This window comes from Protopterus annectens, chromosome 4.part1 (assembly GCF_019279795.1).
Source record: "Protopterus annectens isolate FY-2018-M chromosome 4.part1, PAN1.0, whole genome shotgun sequence".
In the NCBI taxonomy this organism is placed as follows: Eukaryota; Metazoa; Chordata; order Ceratodontiformes; family Protopteridae; genus Protopterus; species Protopterus annectens.
The window spans coordinates 813868709-813896688 of NC_056734.1; the positions used below are offsets into that span (position 1 = coordinate 813868709).

A 27980-nucleotide genomic window follows, 5' to 3' on the forward strand; every position below is an offset into this window, starting at 1 on the left:
GGACTCAATGTTTGCTTTAGAGACTTTCACTAGTGCACTTATTTGCTTGTTCAGGCAAAGGAGACATTGCTTCCAATTGGGCACCCACTCCTTCTTGGTCATGGACAGCAATTCTTTCCTTTTGTTATAGAGTTTATTTATCGCAGATTTCCACCAGACAGGTTTACTCTTCCTTGCGAAGGATGACTTAGTTCTGTCGGGTATTCCTGATTCCATGCATCTATATAAATGTTCATATAGTGCTTTGGTGTAGTTTTGGATATTTGTGCCAGTTCCTACAGACGGGGAGGGAGCTGTGAAGCTGTTTATACCATCCTTCAGGAGGCTGACATCAGCTTTGGGGAAGTTTTTATGTTTGATCCTAGCTACAGGAGGGTTGGGGAGATGGTGACTTCAATCTTACCAGGGAGGATGATACTGCAGGGATGATGCAGTGGTTACTCAAGTTGGTTAATACAAAGTCCAAGATATTATCACCCCTTGTGGGGGGGGGGGGTATCAACCAGCTGTTTTAAGGCATTTACATTGACAAAATCAAGGAATCTCTGGGCATTTGTGTTCTGGCATGAGTAGTTTTTCCAGTCTATGTTTTAGAAGTTAAAGTCACCCAGGATCAGGGTAAAGGGTTGAATCTTGATAGATTCGAGCAGGTCCAAATAGGCGGATTGGGCATCTTGAGTCTGATTTGGGGGCCGGTAGCAAGCTATGATTTGAATAAGGGTCTTGTCAATGGTTAACTACACATGGAGTTGTCTCCTGTGTGTCATACTATTTGACCAGCCTGGAGGTGAATATGTCTTTAATGTATATTGAAACTCCCCCTCCTTTGGCTTTACTGTCCACAGTTTGGGTGAGATAATCAGCCTGGGCTTCATGTAGATGCCAGTTTATGATGATGAACTAATCTGGAGTTCAGGCAGAGGCTGCTCAGGTACAGAGAAAATGTGAGAATTCCACAACCCGCTAAGGCTGCTTACTTCAGGGTCTAATAAATAAGATGTTAATCTACAACCTCCCTTCATATCTCAGCTATATTGTTCTGTACCATTTCTATGTACTTTTTAGTTCCCTGTCTGTTTTTGTTCTAACATTCCCCTTAGGCAGGCAGTTTGTTAATCTACCTTTAAACAGAAACACTCAAAACTACCTCAAAAAACTAACAAACAAAAAAAAAACATGATGAGTGTAGTGAAACAGATACTGTCATATGTGCTGTTAAATATTCATTTGTTGTATTAGTCCCTTTCTCTCAGTAACTTCTATCAGCTTTTAATTTACAGTAGTATACTTGGCCTGAGGGTTTTGTAGAAAAGCTGAGAGCATCAGTGGGGATGATCATAATGGTAAGTGATGGTCTGATGGTCAGTTACTGAGCGGGACTTTAGCATGCTAGAAGGAAGTTTGGTGTGGTTGCTCCTTAAAAGCAGTTCAAGCAACATTCTAAAATTAGCATCTATTCCTCAGATAGGTCAAAGCATTGTACTTACTAAGTCTGCAGAATGAGATAACAATATTGTTTTTAACTCCACTTTGTGTAATTGTGATTAATTACTCTTTGCAGGTCTTTCCTCCTTGGTTGCAGTTTCCTGGTATGCATCAAGAGTGACTGCGGATTTCTACAACCCAAATTACGCTGGGATTAAGTAAGTACAGTTGACTAATGAATTTTTTTCTGATTAAAAAAAAATATGCAGTTAACAGGTAATCCCTAGTGTTAACCATATTTGTAGATGTGGTAAAGCAAATGTTGGAAATCCTTCAAAATTACATCTAACAATTACAAATAAAATGGTTTAATCAGGTATTTTCTCATTTGGCTAAAATACTACCATCCTATTTTCTATGATTATCTTGCTGCAAGGTTTTGATTCATAGTTGAAGCTTACATCAGGGGTGCAGATAATTTCAGCGGAATGCATTTTATGACTACTTTAAGGACTCCGGCTCAGGACAGATTAATTTGGAATGAGAAACAAAAGTTTTCTCAGTATGAAAAATGCCAAAGGATGAGTTTCAAAGAGTAAGAACCCAAATTAGTATTTTCTGCTCTATTCCAGTAGGATGTACTGGGAAATAATATTGTAAATGCTAAACAGCTCAAACCATATTCAGTGAAGTGCTTCCTTTAATTTTTCAGTATGATGACGTGACTGCACCATGTTTGGTTTCTGTAAAGTACCATGTTTGTTTTCTGTAATGCACCATGTTTGGTTTCTGTAATGATCCATATTCTGTAATGCACCATATCTGGGTTTTATAATGCACCGTGTTTTGGTTTTGTAATGCATTGTGTTTGGGTTTTGTAATCCACTGTCTTCACCAGTCGCATTTTTCTTTGTCATTATAGGACATTTTGTGCCATCAGTATCAATTATTAATAATTTCAATTTCACTCCATAAATAGATTTAAAATGGTATTTTAATTAATCACCCCTGATCTTTCATGGTCTGATAACTAGACTCTTAGCAGCTTTTACTGGCTGCATGACTTTCTTGTAGTACGTCTAGAAACTTATCTGGTTCCTTTACATTAATCAGTTTTACAGAAACTGGATGAAAACTGCGTCTTCGAAAAGCTTCCATCCTGAGAGGTGACATGATAGGATGAATGTACATGTTATGGTCTTCATACTGTGGTTCTGCCCATGCCATTCATTTTTTGAGTCTCAGCTCTTTGCTGTGTGACTTTCTCTGGATTCTAATGCTGGTATCATTACAGGTTAGATGTAGTAACTCCAGATGACAGCACCGAGAGTTGGTGACTGTAGTGTGTGGCGTAGGCACTATTTTTCCCTAAAGTGAGTGTGTAAGTTAGTAAAATGATAGAAGTATTAAATAATCAAGCCATGCATTGGTTAGTGATTGCCTTTAGATAGTTGCCTGTGGGCTTGGTTAAGCTGTGGTTTACATCCAGGGATCTTCTCACCAGGAAGTCTAGGTGTCAAACATTTCAGTTATACTTACTTGGGCTTGCAATATGCAGGTTGTACTGATTTTACAAATGATTTAAGTGACATATCAGCATGAGAAGGCCAGATGTTGTAGAGACAGATTCATTTTCAACAGAAACACAATATTAAATGTAAAATGCAATTAACAGTATGTAAAGATGTAACAGCTGCATCAATAAGAGGAAAAGGCTTTGGTATGCAAGAGGACTATTGCCACCATCTTGCCTCCCTAATCTGTTTTTCTTCTGTTGTTTGGGTACCCTAAACTGACTGCTTGTTCACCCTTTGCTGTTATGGTCTGGTTGTACCTGGGAAGGGTTTGCAAAGATCAGTTCATTTCTCTGGTTACCAAATGATTAAATAATTAGATGTATATCACTCCAAGACAGTGAATTAATTAGTCATTTTGCAGTCTAGTTAAATCTATACATTACCTAAAACGCCATTATGTCATGAAGCTAACAAAAATATAACAAATGTTTTCTTATTTTCTGTAATCACTGTAATCCACTGGGGATATTTTATCTGCTGTGCATTTGTATTGGGATCAGAGACATACATCTTTTTTTGAATAACAGTCCCATTGCTGATTGATTTGTTTTCCTGTGTATTGTGGGTGCTACTGTTAGAGTATTCAAGCTGCTGCCATGTTGCTTTAAGCCAGCAAATCTTTGCATCTTTGGGGGTGTGGCTGCAGGTAGTAACCTTTTTTTTCCATGTCTTTCCTTGCAGGTATGAACTTGGGACAGCCCTTTACCTTGGCTGGGCTGGAGATCTCCTCCTCATATTAGGTGGATCATTCCTGTGCTGTTCTTGTAAAAGACCCACAAAGTCAAAGCACAGGTTTGTTTTACAAATAATGTTAAGAACTGTTTTAACACGGATGATAGCAAGCATTGTCTGTTTTGAAGGTTGTCTTTAGCTGTAAGTAGTTTAGAATAATAATTTATATACATAAATTGTTGAAAATATGAAAGTCACAAGAAAAGTAACACTGGAAAGAGCAAATTACCATGAAAATAAAATTAAAAGTATTCAGTGTCAGTGGTGCAACGGGTAGGATACTTGTCTTTGATGCAAAATGCTCTGGGTTCTATTCCTAGATGGATTTCTGACACTGCAGTGCATCATAAGGGGCTGCACTCCTGAGTGTGCTGTCCTTTGGTTTAGTCATTAAACTAGGGTCCCATATGCTTGAGGTGGTGGTTGCTTATGTGGGTGTAAAAGATCCCTGGCAAGTACTGAAAAGAGTATGGGAAGTTCCCCATTGCTCTAGCCAAATTTCTCCTGGTAACATAACTAGCATTTCAGTTCTGCCATGAAAACAGCCCACTAACTTGGTCAATAAAAGATAAATAAATTGAAGCAATAAAATCTTCTTCTTCTTCTTCTTTTGGCTGCTCCTGTTAGGGGTCGCCACAGCAGATCAACTGTTTCCATTTCTTCCTGTCCTCTGCATCTTGCTCTGTCACACCAACCATCTGCATGTCCTCTCTCACCACATCCATAAACCTTATCTTAGGCCTTCCTCTTTTCCTCTTACCTGGCAGCTTCATCCTTAGCATTTTTTTCCCAATATACTCTGCATCCCTCCTCAGCACATGTCCAAACCAATGAAATCTTGCCTCTCTGGCTTTGTCTCCAAACCTTCCAACCTGGGCTGACCCTCTAATATACTTATTCCTAATCCTGTCCATCCTCGTCACACCCAGTGCAAATCTTAACATCTTCAACTCTGCCACGTCAAGCTCTGACTCCTGTTTTTTTGTCAATGCCACTGTCTCCAACCCGTATAACATACTGGTCTCACTACCCTCTTGTAGACCTTCCCTTTTACTCCTACTGGTACTCGTCTGTGACAAATCACTCCTGACACTCTTCTCCACCCACTCCATCCTGCCTGTACTCTCTTCTTCACCTCTCTTCCACACTCACCATTACTCTGAACTGTTGATCCCAAGTACTTAAACTCATTCACCTTCGCCACCTCTACTCCCTGCATCCTCACCATTCCTCTGTCCTTCCTCTCATTCACACACATATATTCTGTCTTAGTCCTGCTGACCTTCATTCCTCTTCTCTCTAGAGCATATCTCCACCTCTCCAGGGTCTCCTCCACCTGTTCCCTACTCTCACTACAGATCATAATGTCATCTGCAAACATCATAGTCCACGGGGACTCCTGTCTGATCTTTTCTGTCAAAACTGTCCATCACCATTGCAAATAAGAAAGGGCTCAGAGCTGATCCTTGATGTAATCCCACCTCCACCTTAAACGCATCCGTCACTCCCACCGCAGACCTCACCGCTGTCACACTACCCTTGTACATATCCTGTGCCACTCTTACATACTTCTCTGACACTCCCAACTTCCTTATACAATACCACAACTTCTCTCTAGGCACCCTGTCATATGCTTTCTCTAAATCCACAAAGACACAATGCAACTCCTTCTGACCTTCTCTGTACTTCTCCATCAACACTCAGAGCAAACGTCACATCTGTAGTGCTCTTTCCTGGCATGAAACCATACTGCTGATCACTAATCATCACCTCCCTTCTTAACCTAGCTTCCACTACTCTTTCCCATAACTTTATGCTGTGACTGATCAGTTTAATCCCTCTGTAGTTACTACAGCTCTGCACATCACCCTTATTCTTACAAATCGGTACCAAAACACTTTTTCTCCATTCCTTAGGCATCCTCTCACTTTCCAAGATTTCATTAAACAATCGAGTTAAAAACTCCACTGCCATTTCACCTAAACAGCTCCATGCTTCCACGGGTATGTCATCTGGAGCAACAGCCTTTCCGTTCTTCATCCTCGTCATAGCTATCCTTACTTCCTCCTTGCTAATCCACTGCACATCATGATTCACTATCTGCACATCATTCAACCTTCTCTCCCTCTCATTCTCTTCATTCATCAACCCCTCAAAGTACTCTTTCCATCTCCTCAACACACTCTCCTCGCATGTGAGTATGTTTCCCTCATTATCCTTTATCACCTTTACCTGCTGCACATCTTTACTAGCTCGGTCCCTCTGTCTAGCCAATCGGTAAAGGTTCTTTTCTCCCTCCTTAGTGTCCAACCTTTTATACAACTCTTCATACACCTTATCCTTAGCCTTCGCCACCTCTCTCTTTGCCATGCACCTCATCTCCTTATACTCTTGTCTACTTTCTTCATCTCTTTGACAATCCCACTTCTTCTTCGCCAACCTCTTTCTCTGTATACTCTCCTGTATTTCTTCATTCCACCACCAGATCTCCTTCTCCTCCTTCCTCTTTCTAGATGTCACACCAAGCACCTTTCTAGCCATCTCTCTTACTAGCTCTGCTGTAGTTACCCAGCTATTCGGTAACTCTTCACTGCCACCCAGTGCCTGTCTTAACTCTTCCCTGAACATCACCTCACAATTACCCTTTTTCAATTTCCACCATTTGATCCTTGGTGCTGCCCTCGCACTCATTCTCCTCTTCTTGATCACTAATGTCATCCTACAAACCACCATCCTATGCTGCCTAACTACACTTTCCCCTGCCACCACTTTACAGTCTCCAATCTCCTTCAAACTGGCCCTCCCTACATAAGATTTAATCCACCTGTGTGCATCTTCCTCCACTCTTGTATGTCACCCTGTGCTCCTCCGTCTTGTTAAAATACGTATTCATCACAGCCATGTCCATCCTTTTCACAAAATCCACTACCATCTGACCTTCTGCATTCCTTTGCTTAACACCATACCTACCCATCACTTCCTCATCCCCTCTGTTCCCTTCACCAACATGCCCATTGAAATCTGCTCCAATCACCAGTCTCTCCCCCTTGGGTACAGTCATCACCACTTCATCCAACTCACTCCAAAATATTTCTTTCTCATCCATCGCACACCCAACTTGTGGAGCATATGCACTAACAACATTCATCATTACACCATCAATTTCCAGCTTCATAAACATCACTCTATCTGATACTCTTTTCACCTCCACAGCACTCTTAGCATACTGTTCCTTCAGGATAATGCCTACGCCATTTCTTCTCCCATCCATACCATGATAAAACTATTTGAAACCGCCTCCGATACACCTAGCCTTGCTCCCCTTCCATCTGGTCTGTTGCACACACAATATACCAACCGTCCTTCGGTTCATCATATCAGCTAGCTCCCTCCCTATACCAGTCATACTGCCAACATTCAAAGTTCTGAACCTCACTATCACAGTCCTAGCCTTTACCTGCCTTCGGGCATGCCTTCTGCCTCTTCTCCTCCTTCGGCCAACAGTAGCCCAATTTCTGCCAGCACCCTGTTGGCCAACAGTACTGGTGGCGGTCGTTGTTAACCTGAGCCTCGACCGATCCGGTATGAATTTCTGTACAGTTTTCTGCATATATGATGTGGCAAAATTTTTACGTCGGATGCCCTTCCTGATGCAACCCTCCCCATTTATCCGGGCTTGGGACCGGCACAAAGAAATGCACTGGCTTGTGCATAATAGAATCCATGATAAAAAATCCTTTGTTTTGCACATATGTAGCTGAAAGTCATACCATCACAACTGTCCATATTTTTGCAAAATGTCCAGATTTTTGTCTCACATACTTGGTCTGCTCCATATAAAATTGTTGGTTTTCTGGCAAATCATTGAGGACTAAAGTCAGGAAATTATGGCAGACATTTGAGTTGCAGACATATCTGTATTTCTGGCCCTTTTTCTCCCCATTGTTTATGGCTTTGTCCAGACTTTTTGTGCTAAGAGTGTGATAGGTAAAGGTTTAAGGCCATGAGCTGATAACATGTATCATAGTAAGCCTGGGGGGCTGAGTCCTTATGTCTGCATATGCATAGTGACCCACTGAACTTTTCTTTACAATATTCAGGTAATTTGCCATGCTATGGAAACAGACCTTAATCATAGGCCTGATACACTGAAAAAACAGAAATACTTGTTTGGCATAAAAAGTTTTATTTGCAAAGAGAGGGGAAAAATCAGGTCTATGATATACAGCATGAATCTTGAAAAAAAATACATTTCCAGTTTGAAGGAGGGACAAGTTCCTCACCAGCCATTCAAGGATATTTTATTTATTTATTTTTATTTATTTCAGTTTGATTACTGGGGAAGTCCACTGGGCCAAGAAGAACCCATTTTCAGTGGAGGCCCGGGGAGAAAAGCTCCAAAGGCAGTACAACCAATACAATGTTTAAGAAGAATACAAAAGATAAACCACACAGCAAGAAAACATAGTAAGACACTGCAAATTCAAATTTACAATAGAATGTACACACAGTAAGAACATTGAAAATGCAAATTTGCAATAGAATGTACACACTGAAAGAATTCACATAGGACACAGTAAAAGTTAAAAATTAGTAGAATTTTTTTTTTTTTTTGCTAACTTTTCAATATTGTCATCCATACAGTGAAGTTAGAGCCTGCTAAAATCATAGCTAGAGTTCGAGTGTACAAAGGTGCAGGAGTATAGGGGTTAGTCTAGGGGAACCTTGGGATTAAGTAGGGTGAAGGCAAGAACATTTCCATTTTGAAGATAGGTGTATTTGTCCCCTGCAGCCACTTTACTTATACAGTCAACACCAGTGTAACAGCTCCATGGGAAAATAATTCAGTCTCCAGCCACCAGTGTCCTTTTCGGCCACAATTATTCACTGGACCCATGAACAGAAGCTCCTTTTTTCATTACCTTTGGCATGTACCTGAAATCTGACAGTGATAACATAATTGCATCATAGTAGATAATAAGCTAGCTGCCCGTGTATGTTATTTTAAGCATAGCCCATTTCCTTTCCAAGAGTGAGAATTAAACCCTGTACCTTATGATTGTGAGGTAAGCATTTTCACCATTATACAACCCCCCCCCAACTGGTAGAAAAATACCTCTCAACCTCTAAGAGCAAGAAATCTGGACATAGTGATAAATAATAGGGTCAAAGGCCCAGAAATAAGGACATTTTTTTTAAATATTGTTCTTACAAACTTAGAAATTCAATAAAATAACAGGTTTTACATTAGCATGAATTTTCTGAAGGGATTGACGTTTGTTTGTGTCTTTCGGCTTTTCCTGGTTAGGGGTCACCACAGCGGATCTCCGGTCCGCTAATGATTAGTAGATGATTTTTACGTGCCGAATTACCAGCCCTGACGCACAACCTTCAACGAAGGCACGCCCATTCACACGTCTCCACGCAGAAGACACTGTAGCTGTGAATTGAACCGGACAGCGTCTTACTGTGAGGCGACAACGCTACCGCAGCACCACCACCGCGGTCTGAAGGGATTGAAGTCCAAAACTCAAATGCCTGTCATTATTTTCTGACTTAAATGTTCCATGACTTACCAATGATTTCTAGAAAACCACAATTTTATGAAAAATGGACCAAACATATGAGGCAAAAATCTGGACATTTTGCAAAAATCTAAACAGTTGAGAGGTATGGGTAGAAATAGCTCTGTTGTAAGCTTTAATTGAGCTTTAAGCTTCAAGTAAATATACTGAAACTTTATAAACAGTTAAAGGCTGCATTCTACACAGTAAATGCAGCAACTCTCCAGCTCCCTAACCTGCTTCAAGTGTAACTTGGACAGTTGGATGGGGAACAGGAAATTCATCTGTGAGTTGGCGATTATGTCTCTAATGGCACAGGCAGCCTGTTAATGGTTTATCTTCCAGGCTGCTGCTTGTAAATATATAATCTTTCAAGCCCCTGATTACACTTATCAAGGGTACCAGAACTTGTCAGATATTTGAGATGCATGGCTAGGCTTAAAAAGGCCCATGTGGTTGTTTACCTAGTAAAGACCTATGAGCCTATGAACCTGTGTAACCTCATGGACCCACACAGTCAGTAAGTAAATCCAAACATGAGAGTTTCATGCTTGTTATTGTTCAAAATATGCTTTGTGATACAAAACCTGAATTTTTATCTGACTTGGGGTAATATTCAAAGAGTGCCCCTGGCATCCTGTGTCCCCATACTTCTCAATGTTAAAAAATGCTTCTTACTGTAATCCTGTTGTTCTATTAAGTGGTTAGCTGACTAATATTTAAAAGTCCCTGTCTAGTGACCTCTCCCCACAGTATTACAGGCTTTGCTTATTATTCTATCAGAATTTATTAGTATGGCAGTTATCCCTTCGCAAACACAGACATTCATTTTAAACCAGACACCCCCCCTTCTGATATCACTGACAGATGCAATCAGCCATTCACTCATGCATGTATACACACACACACACACACACACACACACACACACACACACACACACACACACACACACACACACACGCACACACGCGTGCAAACACACAGACACACATATACACACCTGTTCTACTTATCCCCTAACAAACCACCCTACTGTGACCACACACACATATGTAAGTAAGGTTGGAGTTGGAGAATGATTTTTTGTGATGGTCAGTCTTCATGGTTATCTGGGCAGCACAGTGGTGCAGTGGTTAGGGTTGTCGCCTCACAGCAAGAGGTTCTTCAGTTTGATTTTTGGCTAGGGTGCCTTCTGTGCAGAGTCTGCATGTCCTCCCTGTGTTTGCATGGGTTTTCTCCTGGTGCTCCGGTTTCCTCCCACCTTCCCAAGACATGCCGCAGGTGGAATGGACATTCTAAATTGGCCCTGTGTGTGCATGTGTGTGCCTTCTGAGGAAGGTTGGGTGGCGGGCTGGCAACTCGACACCATAAAACTCTACTGCCACTTGTTCTGCAGACACCGATAATCCACTGTGGCAACCCCTAACAGGAGCAGCTGAAAATAAAAGAAGAGTCTTCATGGTTATCTATAAGGTTATGAATAGAGACAAGCTGGGAAAAAGTAAGGTAATGAAATAATTCTGTCCAGTTCAGCTCTGTGAGTCAGTGAGTACCAAGCAGTGATGTGTATTAAATGGGAGGTTAGTGGTAAATTTCATAATCTTGTTATAGCATTGTTTGAGAATAGGTAGGTTTGTAAAGATGGGGAATGCATTCAGAAGTTTTGGGATTAGTTATGCAATGTTTCTTCTAGCATTTTCAGAGAAATAAGACTTGGCTCTGTAGAGAGAACCACATTGTTAGTGATTTTTTCCCACTGGTTGGGTTATGTGACAGTCAAATTTCATATTGTCATCTATGGCAACTCCTAAGAGTTTGGTGTGGGTTATCAGTTCAAGTTTTCATGATGTTTAATGAGGTAATGCTTAAGTATTTTGTTTGCTCAAATAAATTTTTTGGGGGGTGGGTGAAAAGTATTAGCTTATTTTTATAAGAGTTTAAGAGTAGTTGAGAGTTGCAGAGCTAAAATGCAATAGAGTAAGATGTTGTAGTTTGTTTAGGCTCTTGGAAGAGCAGATACATGTGCAGTCATCTGCATACTGAACTAGGGTGGCATGCTTACTTGCAGACTGGAGGTCATTTATGAATATATTAAATTAGAGGGGACAAAGGAAGGATCCTTAAGAGACTCCAATAGGAACCGAGAGAATGGAAGAGAATTCATGTTGCCACTTTACTACCAGTAGTCTATTAGAGAAGTATTAGTGGAACCATATAAGTGGATGTTGTTCAAGACCTAAGGAAAATAGTTTGTGAAGATATAGTTGATGGAGAACAGTACTGAAAGCTTTAGACACGTCCAAAAAAAGAGCAGAGACTAAGTTGCCAGTGTTTCTGCTTTGATTAAAAGTGTTGGTGAAACTGTGAAGGGCAGAGCTGCTGTGGTGAGGGTATAAACCATGTTGTGATGAGGAGGGAGATGATTATTATCCAAGGTCTATTTGATGAACTGGGATTTGATACATTTTTCTAGTACTTTGGAAAGGGGTGACAGGATGGCTATAGCTCTGTAGTTAAACGTTTCAATAGACTGGCCACCTCTGTGTAGTGGGAGGATGAGTGACTTTAACATAGCATCTCTGTATAGCATGATTACACAAAATGGATACTGGGTAGACTAGGCTAGGGCATCAGATGCAATTCTGAGGTATCTGAGGTACTCTGCAGGAAAATCATCAGTCACTAATGTAGCTGGCTTCAATCTGAGAAGATGCTTTTTGATTGGAAAAGTGGGTACTGGGTGGAAGAACATGGTATTATGCTATTTGTTGAGTTGTGTTGGACTAGCAATTTGGCAGTGGTATGTTTGTTTAGAAAAGAAGATACTGGTTAGATGAAGTGGAAGTTAAGCTGAGTTGCAATTCTGGAAGGATGTGAGTTTGTTAAAGTTGAAGGATGGGTAATATGGCCAGGATTTAGAATCTGATTAACAGATTACCAAAAGAGTTTGGGGTTATTTTGGACTATGTCTTGGAAGAAAGAACAAAACTATATATTTTTTTGTTATCTAGTTTGATTTTATGTTTGGCACTATTTTGAAGGGTTCCATAATTTTGACAGGTTGCCTGGGATTTCTTTTGCTCCCAAATGAGCCATGCTTTGTCTGTCTGTTTTGTGAGTCAAGGGGCTGGATTAGATTTTACTCTTTTTGTTCTGCATGGACAATGTTCATTGAGAATATTTAGAAAGGTTTTATTCATTAAACAGAGTCATCTAGAAGTGGAGATTTTAATGCTTTCTAATTGCATGCATAGACTAAAGGTGAATTTATCTTTTCTGGAAATTTTGCAATTTCCTACCTGCTTGTAGCAGTGCTGTTTATTTTTGTGGTTATGGGATAGCAAATATAGGGAGGTGGTGCTCAAGATATCCAGAAGGCAGCCTGAAGACATGATTTCATTAGGGTGTGGTGAATAGGATCCAATTTACTGTGGATTTTCTATTACAATTTTTGTTATATTGAGTTGATGTGGCTATGACATGGGTGAGACCAAATAGATTTATGTCATTATCTGCAATGTCATTGTTGACTGCTAGTCAGTATTTAGGTCTCCAATTATTACTGCTTCTTGGGGGATGTTTGATGAAATCCAATTGAAGAATTCTTCAGTGGTGTTGTTAATGTTACCTGGGGTTAGTATATTCCTATCATACAGAGGCTTTTACAAATGTTTAACTTGAGGAGGGTGATTTAAAAAATTTGGCACTATTGAACTGAAGAGGGCTGATAGGGAAAGAGTGAACGATTGAGAATGTTTTTGTAAATGATGGCAAGACCACCTTCCCTTTTCACTTTTCAATTTAGTGTGATAATGTTGTAACCTAAGAGTAGAATTTCACTATCTTTAATTTCATGCTTCAACCATGTTTCAGTGTCAATAATCGTATCAGGTAAATGAAGGGTTTACCATGATGTCTGCACAGTGTTCTAGGGAACATGATCTGGGATTAGACCATCATGAAATAGGTTAGCTTTACCCTACTGATGATGTGTTGTTGCGAAAGTAATCCTGCTCAGTACGAGAGGAACTGCAGGTTCAGACATTTGGTGTATGTGCTTGGCTGAGGAGCCAGTGGTGCAAAACTACCATCTGTGGGATTATGACTGAACGCCTCTAAGTCATAATCCCACCTAAACTAAACAATACCACAGCACCGCGGATCTCTGGTTGGCCAGGGATAGCCTGCCTTATGGTCGGAGAAGAGTGCTGCTTGTCACTGGATTGGAGCAAGGAGAGAACACTAACCACTGGAGAACTGTGGTGCCCAGATAACCATGAAGACTGACGATCACAAAAAAAATTCCCCAACTCCAGCCTTACTCCTCAGACAAACTTCTTCTTCTCAAAACTAAATTAACGATAAAGCAGCTGACTCCCTTTAATCTTCACGTGTCAAAAATGTGGAACTTTACCCCTCTCACCTTGAAACAAATCAGTATAAAAAAATGGTTTTAAATTTACCTAAAACAATATCTGCTGGTCTCTTGGCAGTGTTCTTGCATTTTACCAGGCTGAAAAGCTATCACTACCCCTCGCTTAGTATAACATAGACTTTGCTACTTAAAACAAACAGATTGGGCCTGATTCCAAAGGACTTGTTCTCAGTGTAAGTGACTAACTTTGGTGTAAGGCCTGTCTATAAACAGGCTTACACTGGGGCCTTGATTCCAGAAGACATGTTCTCAGTGTAAGTGACTAACTTTGGTGTAAGGCCTGTCTATAAACAGGCTTAGAAAAGTAAAAAAAATTGATCCCAAGAACAACCTGGAACACACCAGCTTTATTGACAACAAAATGTTCCTTTGACTAAGCGCTTTCGCCAGTAATTGGCTTCATCAGAGTCAAAGAAACCTCTAACTACAACAGAATAAATAGTGAAAACGTTTTTTACAAACACTTAATTAGTTAATTAATAAGTAAATCATCAGCCAGAAAATAACATTAGGTGAACCGCTCTTAAGAAAGTGCTTAGTACAAACCATTTCATCTAAAACAAGTCAAAAAATCCATTTAACAATACATATAATACCTAGCCAAACTTAAACATATCCACTAGGTTCCAAAAACAAGAAAAATTGGTTGAAAAGTTTAAGTGAACATATAAAAAATACTATAAAAATGTGTTCCATGAATTGAAAACATTGTTATATAAAAAAACATGTATATAAAAAGAACATAGCAGCAGGCAATGCTGGTAAACATACCCAAGCTGAAAAACCATTAGCTTTTAACTTTTGAAGTTTGAAACAATACCAAACTATGGTTTCAGACTTATTCAAAACTCTATTACGTCCCCACCGTGTACCTGTTCCGGGTACAAAATAAACATTGTACACAGTATAATAAGTGTGCTAAATAATGTTATTAGATCTCTGCTTTAACATGGGCATGAGGGAAATACCCTCATTAAGTCCTGGTAGTCGCATGGCGTTTAACCTCAATTGCCACCTTACTTCTTTGCTTTCAACAAGAAGTATGTCATCGCCACCCCTACAGTTGAAGCTTTACACCCGGCAACTTAATCTTAGGATGTTTTTTTCTGAACATGTCAATACTAATGCTAACAACTGTATGGGAACCTTAAAAAGAAAAAGTACGTTTATTCCCCCAAATCACATGGAAGTTCATATTTTTGAAAGGATGTGTGAAAAAGAATTTAGAGAAATTATTCAAAATAACAACTCTAATTTCTTTACACAGCATGATAATCTCAGTCATGAGGAAAGACTAACTCTTCATAATTTAGCAAAAAACAGGGATGTTAGGATTATGAAGCCCGACAAGGGGGGGGGGCAGTCATTATGGGTCACATAGACTATGTATCTAGGATGCATGAGATTCTGAATGACACAAACACATATTATAGAGTTTCAAAAAATTAAATAAACAGAGCCTATACTGGTGTTGATTTATACCTAATGGATACTTTATATCAAGGTGTCTTTGATGAGAATGAAGTTAAATTTTTGACAGTCACCCACGCAATCACACCGGTCATTTTTGAGATTCCCAAAATCCACAAAAATGTCAACAACCCACCCTTTAGACCTATTGTGGCGGCCAGGGGTTCCAAGACTGAACCTTTGGCGGCATTTGTGGATTTTGGGTCCCAATGTGTGGTCAATGGAATTGATCATATTCTGAAGGATTCATGGCACTGTTTGGAACGTTTGAGACATACCAACAGTGCCACTCAATATTCCTTTCCCACCACTGATGTGGTGAATTTGTTTACAGTTATTCCCCATGATGAGGGATTCAATTGGTTCAGAGAATCCTTGCTTACATGTGATAGGATAGATAGGAAAAAGATTGACCAACTGGTGGAACTAATGGAACTGGTTCTTAGGAACAACTATTTAACCTTTGAAGGTGAATTGTTTCACCAGATTGCTGTTGTGGCCATGGGTGCCAAATGTGCCCCTGTCTATGCAAATTTGGTCTTGTTGCATTGGGAAAGATCCCTTATTTTTTGCACTAACTTTATGCAAAATATTCTGATGCACAATAGGTTCCTTGATGATGTTCTTATTTTGTGGAAAGGCAACGAGGAGGAGGTTAAAATATTTGTAGAGTACCTAAACCATATCACTACCTTCCTTAAATTCACCTACATGTGGCACCAAACCGAAATAGATTATCTTGACATTCATCTCAAGATCACTTACAAGGGGCTACAAAGTAACATACACAGGAAAAAACATATTCTAACTCCCTACATCATTTCAACAGTTGCCACCCTCACCATCAGAGAAAAAGTATTATTAAGGGTCAAATGGTGAGGTTATCAAGACTGGTTAGTGATGAGAAGATTTTTTTGGATGAGATGCATACTTTAGTAGGGATGTTTTTAGAGAGAGGTTATCCCCTAAAATTGGTTTTAAACACAAAATGTGAAGTGGTTTCCAAAAGGTACACATCTTTTTCTCCTATTTTAACATCAGGTACTAAAACTGTGGGTACTACCACAAGGGACAATTCTGACGTACTTGTTTTAAAATGTAACCCTTTGTGTACCCCCCTTATTGAAACAACTAAAAAATTGTGGCAGGTTTGTTTCAATGAATATACCAAGACAAAGTTGGGGGCTCAACCCACGGTGGTATTCAGTAGGGGGAAAAACATTAAAAACATCCTGGAGGACAAGAAAAATAGATGGTATAGGTCTTTGATGGTCAAATGTGGGTCATGCAAATTTTGTCACTACATTAATGACGGGCCATATGTGGTGATACATGGGCATGATTATGCTTTATCATGCCCAGGGAGATGTAGTTGTAATACTACGATGTTGGTCTATGTTGCCACATGTGTCAGTTGCCATGCTTTCTACGTGGGAAAAACTGTCCGAAAGCTAAAGGACAGGATTGGTGAACATTTTAGGTCCATTAGAAGGAAAGATGGGCACAATGCTTTATTCAACCATAGTGTTGGTTGTCCCAATTTTAAAAAATGTATCTTCTTTGTTATTGACCGGGTGGTACCGAACTGTAGGGGTGGCGATGACAGACTTCTTGTTGAAAGCAAAGAAGTAAGGTGCCAATTGAGGTTAAATGCCAAGCGACCACCAGGACTTAATGAGGGTATTTCCCACATGCCCATGTTAAAGCAGAGATCTAATAACATTATTTAGCACACTTATTATACTGTGTACAGTGTTTATTTTGTACCCAGAACAGGTACATGATGGGGATGTAATAGAGTTTTGAATAAGTCTGAAACCATAGTTTGGTATTGTTTCAAACTTCAAAAGTTAAAAGCTAATGGTTTTTCAGCTTGGGTATGTTTACCAGCATTACCTGCTGCTATGTTCCTTTTATGTACATGTTTTTTATATAACAATGTTTTTAATTCATGGAACAAATTTTTATAGTATTTTTTATATGTTCACTTAAACTTTTCAACCCATTTTGTTGTTTTTGGAACCTAGTGGATATGTTTAAGTTTGGCTAGGTACTATATGTATTGTTAAATGGATTTTTTGACTTGTTTTAGATGAAATAATTTGTACTAAGCACTTTCTTAAGGGCGGTTCACCTAATGTTATTTTATGGCTGATGATTGGCTTATTAATTAACTAATTAAGTGTTTGTAAAAATCTTTTTCACTATTTATTCTGTTGTAGTTAGAGGTTTCTTTGACTCTGATGAAGCCAATTACTGGCGAAAGCGCTTAGTCGAAGGAACATTTTGTTGTCAATAAAGCTGGTGTGTTCCAGGTTGTTGTTGGGATCAATTTTTTTACTTTTCCAAGTTTTTTGTTCCTGTTGAGAATTTGTCTTTGCTGTGTTTTATAAACAGGTGTACACTGGGGCCTTGATTCCAGAAGACTTGTTCTCAGTGTAAGTGACTTACTTTGGTGTAAGGCCTGTCTATAAACAGACTCACACTGGGGCCTTGATTCCAGAAGACTTGCTCTCAGTGTTAGTGACCACTTACATTGATAGCAACTCTTTTAGAATCTGGTCCCTTTACTTCTCCTCTTTCCTCACTTCCTCTTAACTTTAGAGCAAAGGTCTTCACACTCCCTCATTGGAAACTAGCAGTTAACACTGCACATGAAACAATTTCTTGTGCATGTTTTTTTTTTTTACTTTTGGACTTTTCTGTATATTTCTTGTTTTCACAGGTATATTTGTGTAATTTCATGTAATACACATTCTGTTTGCTTTAATCCACAATGTGCTTCTACACAACACATTGTATTCTGTGTTGCTTATATTGCTATCTGATTTGGTTGTATAATTTCATGTCATATATTGTTGTACGTAGTATGCATGTAGTCTTTTTTTTTTTTTTTTTTACACCGGAGCTTTTCTCCACAGGCCTTAGTTGAAAAATGGTTCAGTGGACTTTCTGGTAATCAAATACTATTATTAATGCTAATACTACTACTACTACTACTACTACTACTACTACTAATAATAATAATAATAATAATAATAATAATAATAACTTATTAACTCCTGATAAATGACTCCCGCTAGTAGGAAATCTCAAGTAAGTATAACGTCCCTTTGGTTCCAGTAGAAGGTATCACATCACCTCTTTTACTGATGGACTACTTTTTCTCAAATGATTCATTTGTAAGTCCTTCACAGCTGTGGCTAGTTTGGCTGTCTGCATGGTTTAACTGCAAAGAAATTTGGACAGTTTCAGAAACTGTGAAAATAATGAGTGTTTATATTAATATATGTTTATCAAATAAAGTAGGTAAACCTTCTGGAATCCATAACAATAAGCATATTTCCATAAATGTAGAAAAACACTAGGAGGGTGATGGTTAACTCGACACCGTATTGTTCTATGAAGCAAAAGCATTTCTAAATTACTATTTTACCCTAACCCACCATCACCTTGAGCTTTCTTCCCCGCAACCCAGTTTAACTACTCTTTCTTCCATGAGAGGCAGGAGTCAGACCCATTAGTTCTATGCCAAGGATGAGACCCATACAACTCATTCCTTCCATGCTTGGAGTGAGAACCCTATCAGTCCAAGCATTCCTCAGAAGGTGACAGTCAGGGGAGTTGGGATGAGTTGTATATGATAGTATGGAGTCCCCAGCTTTTGAATCCTGCTCTGTAGTTGACCTCTGAGTTCAGGAGTCTCCTAAGGCAAGTGCATGCAAACATACCATCAAAATACCTAAACCTGCAGTACACTGCTGATGGAGCATAGAGATACATGGGTCGGTACAGCTGCAAACACACAGCTGTACTCTTGTATGTGTCAGCCAAGCAGTGAGCCATTTTATATCCTTCCCCACCCAGCACCTCTAACATGTCAATAATCAAATACCATCATCTGGGTCACATCCAGGGCTTCACAAGAGCCATAATTTTGCTTATTCAAAAATTTGATATGGATTTACATAAAATGACATCACCAAAAGCACTGCTACTTCAGACGCAACTATTTTTTTTTCTTTCTTATTTTTTGAATGAGTGGATCCTAATGCCTTACAAGAGTTAAGTTAAATGTGTACTTTGCTGTGATCTGGATGTCTGGCACATACAGGTACATTTGGCTACTTTATTATGGCCAGTTGAAATGTGATGCAAAACTATTTATATGGCTTGGTTAAGACGGCTGCAGCAAATAACATTTTGGAGAGTATTAGACTGGAAAGTGGTATGGTTCATAGGGTTATAGGGTCAGTTATCACTTCTAACACACACACACACACACACACACACACACACACACACACACACACACACACACACACACACACACACACACACACATCACCAAACAGTTGCTTGTATGGAACATCATATTTATATCAAATCAGTACCAGTCAGATTCCAAAAAAGCACATCATTCCAAACTGTGAATAATAATCCAGTAATGAAATGTTTATATATATATATATATATATATATATATATATATATATATATATATAAATGCAGACAAAGCTTCTGCACAGTATAAAAATCATGGATAACAATCCCTGTTCATAAATGGCAATATGTTATGTAGCTGAATAACTTAAATGTGTTTTGAGTTTATTAGTCAGGTGTTTCAATAATGCTGATATAATGGTTGTTATGGAGAGTGATATGATATGATTACAGGCATAACGTATGTTTATTTTCATTTGCTACTTATCATTTTAAAGGTTTTGATGTGCTTATTTGTGATTTGGTGAATGACTTTTTTTAGTTTATTATAGCAATAACCCACGCCTAGGTGTGGGTAATGCTAAATTTACCCACGGTTGGCGTGGTTTGGTCCCGGTGGCCCGAGGGACCAAACAAAGCCAACCGTGGGTAAATTTAGCATTACCCACAACCAGGCGTGGGTTATTGCTATTATACCATGACATTATTTAAGAAAAGAAACTATTACTTTTCTTAAATAATGGCATAGTATAATGCCTGTTTACTGCCCTTCCGCAGATGTCTGGCATCCGCGGCAGTTCTGATGTACTGTGCACCTGCGCAGTACATCAGAGGTGAGCAAAGCAACGGAGAAAGCAAGATCTCCGTTGCTTTTTTTTTAGTGTTTCGCTATGTTAAATGAGTTTAACATAGCGAGACAGTTTTAAAATAAGCAACGGACATCTCCGTTGCTTATTTTAAAACTGTCTCGCTATGTTAAACTCATTTAACATAGCGAAACACTAAAAAAAAAGCAACGGAGATCTTGCTTTCTCCGTTGCTTTTTTTTAAAGCACTGTCTCGCTATGTTAAATGGGTTTAACATAGCGATACAGCTTTAAAATAAGCAACAGAGATCTCCGTTGCTTATTTTAAAGCTGTCTCGCTATGTTAAACCCATTTAACATAGCGAGACAGTGCTTTAAAAAAACAAGTTATACTAATGGAAAAAAGTCCGGGCGACCGGACCTTTTTCCATTAGTATAACTCGATTTACAACGGGCACGCTGGCCAATCAGCGTGCACGTTTTGGGGGGATCATGGTATAATACTTATTTGTTCACATGATTTGGTTGCACTATTATGGGTCATATGACATTTAGCTTTCCTTTAATTTTTTTTTATTTGACATGGTTTAGAGACTTTACATTGAAAAAAACATTTTATCAATGAAACCACAGTCTGCTGCTGAGTTCTGAATATAATTTAGACCTGCCTTGAAATAAGGACTCATTTTCTGCATTCATTGGTCATGCTGATTTTGTTTTATAAGTTGTGGCCATGTATGAGAGGAGTTTGGCTTTATTTGCCTGAATGTACCATAAAAACTTAAAGTAAAATAAATAAATAAAAAGTCATGGGCATTCAGGAGTCATCTAGCTAAAACACTGTATATTCTTAAGGGGTCATTTGCATATATTCCATTAGCCTCCATTACACGAAGGTTAAGGTATTACATAGTGAAAACTCTAGCTTGGCTGTTTTTTTTTTCTTGTAGTTTTTGCAGAATGGTTTGCCTGTGTGACCTTTTTTGTTCCTTGGTTTGGATGTTAATTATATTTTTCAGGTACCTTAATGTTTATGGACATCAGGCTTGATCTGAATCTATGTGTTTCTACACTATAGCCAACCAATCAACAAATGCAGTGTTGAGGAACTAAAACAGAAAAACACACATGTGCACAGCTCATGGGGTTTGGTTTTATTAGCCTGCATGTACTCATAAAGACTTAAAAAGGAATATATATATATATATATATATATATATATATATATATATATATATATACATGTATAATATATATATATATATATATATATATATATATATATATATATAGCCACACAGATATATATTTCAAGATTATTTTTTTAAAGAATGTATGGCTTCTCCTGATAGAAAGTGTATTGCCCTGGAATGTGTTGTGCAATACGTCAGTTATTGATATTTATTTTCAGTTATAGGTTTATAGTGTTAGCTCCAGTAGCAATACATTTGAGGCATATACTTCCAAACAGATGCGGAGCACAGATTGCCATATATGCTAGATGGAGGTCAGTGTACATAGTTCATAAGAAAAATAATTTAACAAAGGTTTCTAAAGCATTTTAGAATAGTTCAGGTTATCCATCTCTATGCTTTTTTAAACTCAATGTAACTTTTCAAACACTTTCAGGTGACTCGTTCAAAGGCCACAAATGCTGAATTAATGAATTATAAATTGGTTAAAGCCATAGCTAGGTCACTTTTCAACTTGGGAATTCCCCAGACTGACAACCCTGAACATAAAATTGAGAACTAAAAAAAAATATCTCAAAAGTGATAGACAAAATGCAAGGTCATAACTGTTTAAAAGGGCTTACAATAGCTTCATGATGCAATTAAAAATGCATACACACTCATACCACAAACAACTAAGCACATTCATTTAGGCAGCCATGCTCTGTGTCAAGGCTGCTGAAATAATTGCCATTACTGCACTCCTACCAGTTGGCAACTCTACTGAGATTGCGATTGTGCCCCCTAACAGCTTTTACCTAGAGCAACATCTCCTTTGCTATCTATGACACTGAAAGTGGTAAACAATCTCCCTGGAGCTCTATACATGCCATTTAAAAATGAATGGGCTACCGAATATGCTTTCCTAGCTTTGGTAGATTCACACTGATCAAAGCTTAAATTGTTGACTACCATTGTCACTAGATCTTTAATTACAGTGGCATCTTTAGGATTTGATCATTTATGTGGTCATAATTTATGTCTTGTTTGCTAAGTCTTGTGATGCTGCATTTCTTGACATTAAATATGTTCTAGGTGTGTGTTTTTGTAGCCCATCTTCTGAACTTCAGCATCTTTTACTAAGGGAGTTATGTTACCTAGTTTTCAGTCATCAGCATATCTGGTAGCTCACAGCACATTTCCCATTTTTATGTATATGATGATCAGTCCACAAATAGTGGGACACCAGCACCTGTCAGTACAGACAAGTAACCACCCATGCTGACGTACTGTGTCGTTCTGCTTAAACAGTGTTTTATCCATTAGTTGATGTATGAAATTATATTTGATGCTGTGTATTTACCAGCTATTCTCTTTATGTGGGATGATATCAAATGCCTTAATATTCAAGATAAGCAGTATGCACTGTCAAGATTTCATCAAGTTTTGTTGTTTCCTCTTCAAAGAATGCCACAAGATTCAGAAGATAAGATGTCATAGGTAAAGTACAAGGCTAGCTGCCCTTGTGGGCCATTTTAAGTCAAGAATCTAATTTCCCTTGGTGAGACTCAAACACTGTACCCCTTGTGTGTGAGGTACACACCTTTACCATTGCACCAACCTTTAACTCATATCTACCCTAACAAACTCATTGAATTTAATCTATAACACAAATAGGCCTCTACGTTATTTATGATAAGCTCCTTTTGGATCATCTACATGATTTTGCATAGAATATTGTCAGACTGATCTGGGTCTGATATAACTAACCATTTGTGAACTGACACCTCTGCATCCTGTCAAGGGACATGTCAAAATACTAGTATGTTATTTTGCATGATTATTGGGAGTCTATTTATGTTTTTCCTTGATTTTCTATATGAACTCACCAGTCATGGTGTCTAGTACCATGGTTCTTGTACAAGGGGCAGGAAGGATTTTGTTCTGTAGGACACTTCATAGTCTCATGGTCATAGGCATGTCAAAGGCATATCACTTTTTCAAGTCTTAGCTGCAATAAAACTACTTTCCTGAATCTCTAACTAATACTGTGTATTTTCTTTGCAGCAAGGGGTACAACTATGACTACAAACCGGCACAGCATGTTCCATCCCAAATTTATAACAAACCGGCAAGACAGTTCGATGAGTCAGAAAAGGCCTACGTTTAAAGCTGCCAGAACTCCTACATCCCTGTTGTTGTTACTTACATCTTTGATAATGTGAATACAGTACTCACTGGGAAAAAAACATTATATCAGCCTGAAACATGTCAATCCATTTAAAAGCAACACCCACTGGTTTACTACAAGTTCCCATTTTCCAATTGCCTAATTCATGTCATATTAGTGATTGGATGTTTATCTTTAATATTAACAACAACTACTATTGATGAATGATGGCTTCTCAATATTTTCCACTCCCCTTTAATATATGGCTGAGACAGAACTGTAACATCCAGAGTATGAATTTCAAAAGGACATGTTATGACTGTCATAATGTTGCTTCTCTGCACCTAGCTCAGCCATATGTCACTTAAACAAGGCAAAAAACACTCAGAATGAAGGTTGTGGAAATCCACAATGAAGATCCTGTCTTTCAACTTTTATGTATAAGATCATCATTTTTCAAAGCTATTGTCCACCAGTACAATGCAAATTAGTCGTTTGTGGATTAGGAGTGCATTAAATGTCATATTAAGTGTCTGATTCTGTTTATGTTTGGTGTATAGAAAAATAGAAACTGATGCTGCCTGCCCAACTTGTAGGTATGTCCTTCTTTATAAAGTTCCTAAGTAGTTCTTTTCTAACTAACAAATGAAGGCTAGAATAATTTTGAGGGGTAAAGAAGAGGGGCATCCCACATAGTACAATGTGGCGAGGAGATATGGATTGTCTCTGTATTTGTCAAGCATACAAGTTTCCCAGTACTGAGATGAGTGTATAATTAAACATTTAGAGTACTGAGATGAGTGTATAATTAAACATTTAGAGTACTGAGATGTGTATGTAATTAAACATTTAGATAACTGAGATGAGTGTATAATTAAACATTTAGAGTCTGCTTCTGAGAAATACCTTCAGCTGCACACCAGGGGCAGAATATCTGAGCAGTGGCCATGACTGTTAGAAAAACACATTTTTAAATAATGTACAAAGGCGTATTACTTTGCACCATTTGGAGGGGTGGATGGACCAAGTCTAAATGTAAGCATCATGTTTGAAAAGCAGTAATTCTAAAATAATGGATTTAGTGATCCAATATAATGAAGTCCTGTTTTTGGGATATGATTAATAAAAATAGAGGAAATAAGGACAGAAAAGAGGTACAGTCCCATCCTACAAATGTTGTCTTTCATCTTCTGAAATGATGGGGATAAACCATATGGAAGTGCTGCAGATAATCTGAGGGGAAGCTCAAGCTTGGAGATTATTTGTTTTCTCCATGTAAATAATATTTAGACATTATTTCTATGATGGAATCTGGTTAAGCACAAAATAAATAATGATCACTGGATATGTTGACTTGTTTAGTGGGAAAAGTGTTTTGCTAAACTGAAAGACTGTCCTGACTGACCAATTGCTCACTAGACTTTACTAAATATGATTTTTATTGCATTGAGAAATGCAAATTCATTTGGATTACCCTGGCAAGACTCAAAGTCTCTTCTGTGTCTTGAAGGGACACCAGTATGACAAAGTATGAGAAATCATGTTTTAGCTTATTACCATTTGTGATTTGTTGATGAGAAATGCAGATATTACCTTTACACAATAAAACACAGATTTTGTGACCAGATAAATGTTCTAGTAATCACACTTGTTTTAATAACTAATGTGTGCTCACTTCCATGTCTTGTTAAATGGGGTAAATCCATATACCTCGTCTAGATGTGAAAGGGTACAGCTCACATTACATAAGATGGTTTTTAGTTCAGTAGCTCTCCATCTTTGATTGATATTCCCCGTGTTTTAAATAACAGGATTTATTTAATCAGACAAGCATGCACTGATGGGATCCTTCAGGGATAAAAGGTACAAGGAAGAGAGAGAGACATCATTAGGAGGCCCTACTGGCATAGGATATGATGCAGGGAGGTGTACACCGATGGGAAAGAGGAAGGACAGCATCCACTGAATGACTAATGTATGTATAAGGGAGGGGCAGACATGCACTGATGGGGTACTGGGGACAGGGGTGCAAGGCAGTGACATTCAATGATGGACTGCTGCACGAATGAAGTACAAGGCAGGGAGATATACATTGTTGGGGTTCTGTGCTACTAGAATACAAGGCAAGGGGTGTAGAATGACATAGTAACGAGGGGCAGTGGTTCCAGTGTAAATATTTGAAATGGATTTTCACAGCAGTCAGTGCAGTGAATTTGTTTTGAAAATTTAATTGTTTTATTTGCATACTAAATTTTGTCTTATCATCTTTGCAGGAAATTTTCTAAGTTGCTTTCATGAAGCTTTTTCAGAGTCTTATCAAGATATACATTCAAAGCATTTGTATTTTAATAAGTGCCAAAACTATTTTTTTCAGCTGAGAAATCTGAGGATTCATAAAGCCACTGTTATTCTTAGTTTAAATGAGTTACTCTGTTATAATGGTATTTTATTCATAAGCATTATCTCGGAGTAATTTATTTACACTGAGATTCACAAAACACTTGACATGAAGTATGAGTTGCTTTGAGTAATGCCTAGAGTCAAAGCAGCCTTACACAGAGTAACTGGTGTATATTTTATGCAATTGCTTTATGAACACCACGCATATTTTCAAACCTTCTATATAACTTGCAGAAATTACTTACCAGCAAACAGAAATTTGAGGGGGTTATTAAACTATTGCAGCAGTTCAGGGATTTATTTTGTTTCTGCATAAAGAATTGCTTTATTAATAAAGAAATAAACAGTTCTATGTTTACAAAGTTTGTTCACTTTCCTTAAACTGCTTTAACTACAACTGAAATACAAAAGTTTTTCAACACGCCAATGTTGTTGTGCTTTTTTCATTGTCTGCACTTGACACACAAACTAGTTATCAGTTTTTGCATAACCCACTTTGCTTTTCAAGCCACCACATCTGCCTTTCAGCACCACATTTAGTTAGTAACATCTAGGCTTCTGCAGGTGGAGCATCTGGTTAGTGGGGTTGTGCTGCATTCTTTTTATTTCGAGGCTTTTATTAACTAACATTACAGGATCACAGCATTCTTTCCTCTCTTAGGACACTGTCCCTATTGAAGTTATTGAGAATGGCAGATGAATTTCTTTTGTATTACTTACTATGGTTACCTGAAGTTAAATAGGTCTAAGTAACTAACTGTACAACCTAAACTTGCTAGTGGTTTTTAGATAAATGAAACAGACACTGTTATAACAAAACTGAATTCCTTATTTATATACCTATTCAAAATAAAACTAAATGCATGTTGGCTACATGGCACAGAGGGATAAAGGCCTGACTGTCACCCAGACAACCTGGTTCTGACTAGGAATCCAAATAATGGTAGCGGCAGTGGGAGGGTAAGCATGAATGGCCAGTGCCAGCTCCCATATCCCGGAGCAGGGAGTGATGCAACCCAATGCAGTGCTGGCATCTACTGAATTGAGAGTTACATGGTGTACAGCAAATTGATGTGCATTGGTACCACCTAGCCCCAGTCACATGACAGATGCCATTCACATGCACATTAGAGAAGGCATTGTAGGCCCTCAAACAAATAAGCATGCATGTCAGCTCCCAGGGATGGAGTTAGAGACAGAATAAGAAAAGAATATATCAGCCAATATGGCTGCCCATAACATGACAGTTGTTGAAGCAATTATTGCAATGGGGTGAGTGAAAGAGCTCAGACTCACCAGGAGGGGGTTGATGGCTGCCAGGCAAGGAGGGAAAAATATCATGAAGAATTGAATGTCCTTGTATGAACAAGTTTCATTCGAGTTTTAAAACAGACTTCTGCAAGCTATTGTGTGTTAACTAGGTAGAACACGGATCCACCAGGGCCATTTTCAGATTCATCCTGGAAATGCAAAGCTGCACACATAATGAGTAAACGTACCAGAAGCTAGGTTATATATGAAAATGACAGACAAGTTTACAGTATGGCTAACAGCACCTAATTACAGTAGGATGAAATGACATGAAATGACACACATAATTACAAAGGTTATATAATGGCAGTACAATGACTTCATTACAGCTATTTACAAATGTACCAGGAAATACAAGTAGTAGAATTTGAATACATTAGAAAGGGGAGAGGTGAAAGGAAGGATGAGAAGGAGAAGTGGGAGGAGAAGGAGGGAGATAGATAAAAGGAAGAGAGAAAGGGACATACTGCAAGTGCAAGTAAGGGAAGGAAGTATAGCTGAGGAAGTAAATAAGTCACTGAGGCTGAGTAAGGAGAGAAAGGCATTTACACTGGCCTTATTTGAATAAGAGTGACTTGTGCTCTAAGTGAAACTTTGGAAAGGTGGAAATGGATTTGATATGTGTTCATACTTTTGGGCAAGTATGGAGAAAGCATTTTCTGTTGAGTGTGGTATAAAATTTAGGGATTAG

At 38.5% G+C, this 27980-nt stretch overlaps 1 protein-coding gene across 2 annotated transcripts in view; it reads left to right on the forward strand.

Annotated features, from left to right (window-relative positions):
- The window catches only part of LOC122801073 (claudin-15-like), a 405386-nt gene extending 381276 nt beyond the window's left edge, over positions 1-24110 (forward strand). For both annotated transcript variants that reach the window (XM_044070576.1, XM_044070577.1), the window contains 3 exons: positions 1562-1643; positions 3684-3794; positions 23476-24110. In XM_044070576.1, the coding sequence (XP_043926511.1) occupies positions 1562-1643; positions 3684-3794; positions 23476-23578 (296 nt within the window). In that variant the 3' untranslated portion in view covers positions 23579-24110. The remainder of the gene's footprint in view (positions 1-1561; positions 1644-3683; positions 3795-23475) is intronic.
- Positions 24111-27980: the final 3870 nt, after the last annotated feature.